The 2998-nt window shown below is 68.0% G+C and overlaps 1 protein-coding gene across 1 annotated transcript in view; it reads left to right on the forward strand.

Annotated features, from left to right (window-relative positions):
* The window catches only part of H696_00268 (hypothetical protein), a gene marked incomplete at its 3' end in the record, with an annotated part of 3720 nt that extends 1550 nt beyond the window's left edge, over positions 1-2170 (forward strand). Inside the window, exons 5-9 of the mRNA XM_009494115.1 lie at positions 268-549; positions 708-899; positions 1104-1280; positions 1469-1820; positions 1947-2170. Coding sequence (XP_009492390.1) covers positions 268-549; positions 708-899; positions 1104-1280; positions 1469-1820; positions 1947-2170 — 1227 coding nt within the window. The remainder of the gene's footprint in view (positions 1-267; positions 550-707; positions 900-1103; positions 1281-1468; positions 1821-1946) is intronic.
* Between the last annotated feature and the right edge of the window lie 828 nt (positions 2171-2998).

Here is a 2998-nt window from a genome sequence, read left to right on the forward strand (position 1 = left end):
TGGCAGTCCGATGTGACGACCGTTGGCTCTGTAAAACTACCCATAACTTTTGCACCACAACCCCCCCCCCCACACCCCCCACCACTCCCCCCCCTCCCCCCCCCCCCCCCCCCACCCCCCCCCCCCCCCCCCCCCCCCCCTGTCCCGCTCCCGGTCCATTGCCTGGGAAGGGGCAGGCGGGCCGGGGGCCAAACGCCCAAGACCCCGCCTCTGACTCGGCAAATGCCCGCATGCCCTTTTTGCCTGGCCTCCCTGTCGGCTTGTCAGTTTGCCTTCAACCTGCCGGCCGTCCCGGATCCCCAGCTGCCCAAGGGCACCACCAACTGCCCGTACCCGATGTTCGGCCCGGCGCCGGTGGGCTTCCCCTCACAGCCTCCCGGGGCCCTGGTGAATGACCGCCGCCGGGGTGGCGGCCCGCATGATGGCCCCTTCCATGATGGCCGGCCGCAGAAGTTTGCTCGCACCGGCGGCATGGCCCCGGCTTCGGCCCTTTCCCGGCCGGCCGACACTGGCTGTTGGTTTTGCTTGTCGAATCCGGGCGCGGAGAAGGTGCGTCCTCCTTGACCGCCGGGGGGGGGGGGGGGGGGGGGGCCCCCCCCCCTTTTTGCCCTTCCCTCAGGACGCCTCCCCGCCCCTCGGACCTTGCTGCCTCGTATCTTACCCATGGTGCTTTTTTTTTCGGCCTCCCGCGACGTTCCTCCCGCCAGCACCTTGTCATTTCCCTCGGTGAGCTGGCCTACGTGGCCCTTGCCAAGGGCGCGCTCCAGGCCGATCACATTCTCCTCACCCCCATGAGCCACAGCGGATGTTTGAACCTCCAGGCGGCCGACGGCGCAGAGGGCGCCGACAGCGAGTCGGGCATTAGCCTCTCGACGGCCATCGAAATCGAGAAGTACAAGGTGCGCCATGGTGATTTGGTGTTCCTTCGACGGCAATCGCCGCCGTCGTCCATGCTGCTCCATGCTTTCAGGCGCAGGCGAAATCCTGCTCTGTCTTCTTCTTCCTTTGTGCCTCCTTGCCGTCCCCACCCCCCCTCCCCCATGCCTTCGCCGGACTCTCTTGGATGCGCCTCTTCGCTAACCGCCTGGCTGGGGACCACACAGGACGCCATCCGCCGGGCATTTGCCAAGGCTCGCAAGCGTGCCTTCTTCTTCGAGGTGATTATCCCTCGGCCGAGCCACTCTGGTCCGGAGCCCTCGCGCTTTGTTCACGCGCACATCCAGGCCGTCCCGGTTCCGGCCTCCAAGTGCGACGATGTCATGTCCATCCTCTCCAGCGAGGTACCCTCTCTCTCTCTCTTTTCCCTCTCTCTCTCTCTGCTTCTCCGTGCACCTGGCCTTTTTCGCCCGTTCCCCTAAAGAGGGAGGACGAAAAACATACCGCTGTGTGCTGCTCACCAAGCTGCCCTGCCTTTTCCCCGGTTCACCCGTGCGGCAATCGTGCCAAAAAAAAAACACCCGGAAACTAGATCGAGCGCATCTCCGGTGCACAGCTTGAGCGGGCGCACTTCTCCGAGGAGGCCTCCTTGGCCGATCCGCTTGCGGGCGAGTCCGCCCCGGAGGAGGGCTGGTTCCGCCAGCGGGCGATCGAGCTCTCAACCCGCACAACCGAGCTGCTGGCCCCCCTGGCCAGCCCGGAGGTCGAGGCCCCGGCCGGGTCGCCGGCCTCCGGTGTCGGGTACTTCCGCTGCGAGATCCCGCACGCGGCCGACGGCGCCGACCCCGGGGTCTTCGTTTGCCCGATCGCCGGGTTCCGCTTTCCCATGCAACTTGGCCGTCTAGTGGCGGTTGGGGCGCTGGGACTGGACCCGAGCCGCGTCGGTACGTTGGCACCTTTTGGATGTTCCCCCCCCCCCCTTCCGGTCTCAGTCTCTCACGCCCCTCTCGATGCTCGGCCGGCGTTCCCCGGCTGGGCCCCGGCTCCCCCCGGCTCGGCCCTGAGGGCAGATTGGAAAAACTGCATTGTGCCGAACAACATCGAGGCTCGGCAGGCCGCCGACTTCCGGGAGTTCTTCTCGGCCTTTGAGCCGACCTTCGAGGAGGAGGAGGCGCCGGAGGAGGAGGACGCCGAGAATGAGCAAACCGACGACGGCCCGGCTCCCAACGAGGCGCCTGCCGCCCCGGCCGTGGGAGAGCCCACGGCGGCGGCGGCGGCGGCTGCCTCGTCCTAGCGGGCGCAGGGTCCATGAGCGCGCGCACACGCCCGCCCACGAACCGGCGACCATGCACACGCCCCTCGGGAGCCATTTATTCCGAGCGAGAACTTCATTGCCCGACGCACGCACGCACACACGCCCAAATAGATCTCTCCTCGTTCAGAAACCCCCGGCCCCGGAAGTTTCGACAATGCGCAAAGCACAGCGGTGGTGGTGGGCGTAAATTCCCTCGGGGTGTGATCGGGCGGGCTATTTTTCCGAGCTCCCTGCTTCCAGCCCTGGACCCTTCCATTCCCCCCACATAGACATCACCACTGCACGCGCCGCGCGCACGCACATACACACGCACGCATACATACATCCCTACGGACACCCGTTCGCCGCCCTCTGCCTCCTCCGCCCCCCCCCCCCCTGCCCTACTGTCTACCATGTCCGACGGTCACTCAACGGAGTCAACGCTCAGGTCGATGTCGGGCCGCTCCCAGTCCTCGTGTGGCTACTGCGGCAAGAGTCAGACCTCCACCTTCTCGTTGTGTGCGCTTTCCATGTCCCCAAGGGGCCGATCTCCCTCATGACCGCGCCCTTTGTCGCGCGATGTCCCTCTAACTAGCCACCCTTCTTTTTTGCCCCCCTCCCCCCCCCCCCCCCCCCCCCCCCCCCCCCCCCCCCCCCCCGTCCCCCCCCACACCACCCCCCGCACGCCCCCCTCCCCCTCACTCCCTCCCCCCCCCCCCCCCCCCCCCTCCTCCCCCCTCCCCCCCCCCCTCCCTCCTCCGCCCCCCCCCCCCCCCCCCCCCCCCCCCCCCCCCCCCCCCCCCCCCCTCTCTCCCCGGTGTATCGAGC

The sequence above is a fragment of the Fonticula alba genome, assembly GCF_000388065.1.
Source record: "Fonticula alba strain ATCC 38817 unplaced genomic scaffold supercont2.1, whole genome shotgun sequence".
Classification (NCBI taxonomy): domain Eukaryota; order Rotosphaerida; family Fonticulaceae; genus Fonticula; species Fonticula alba.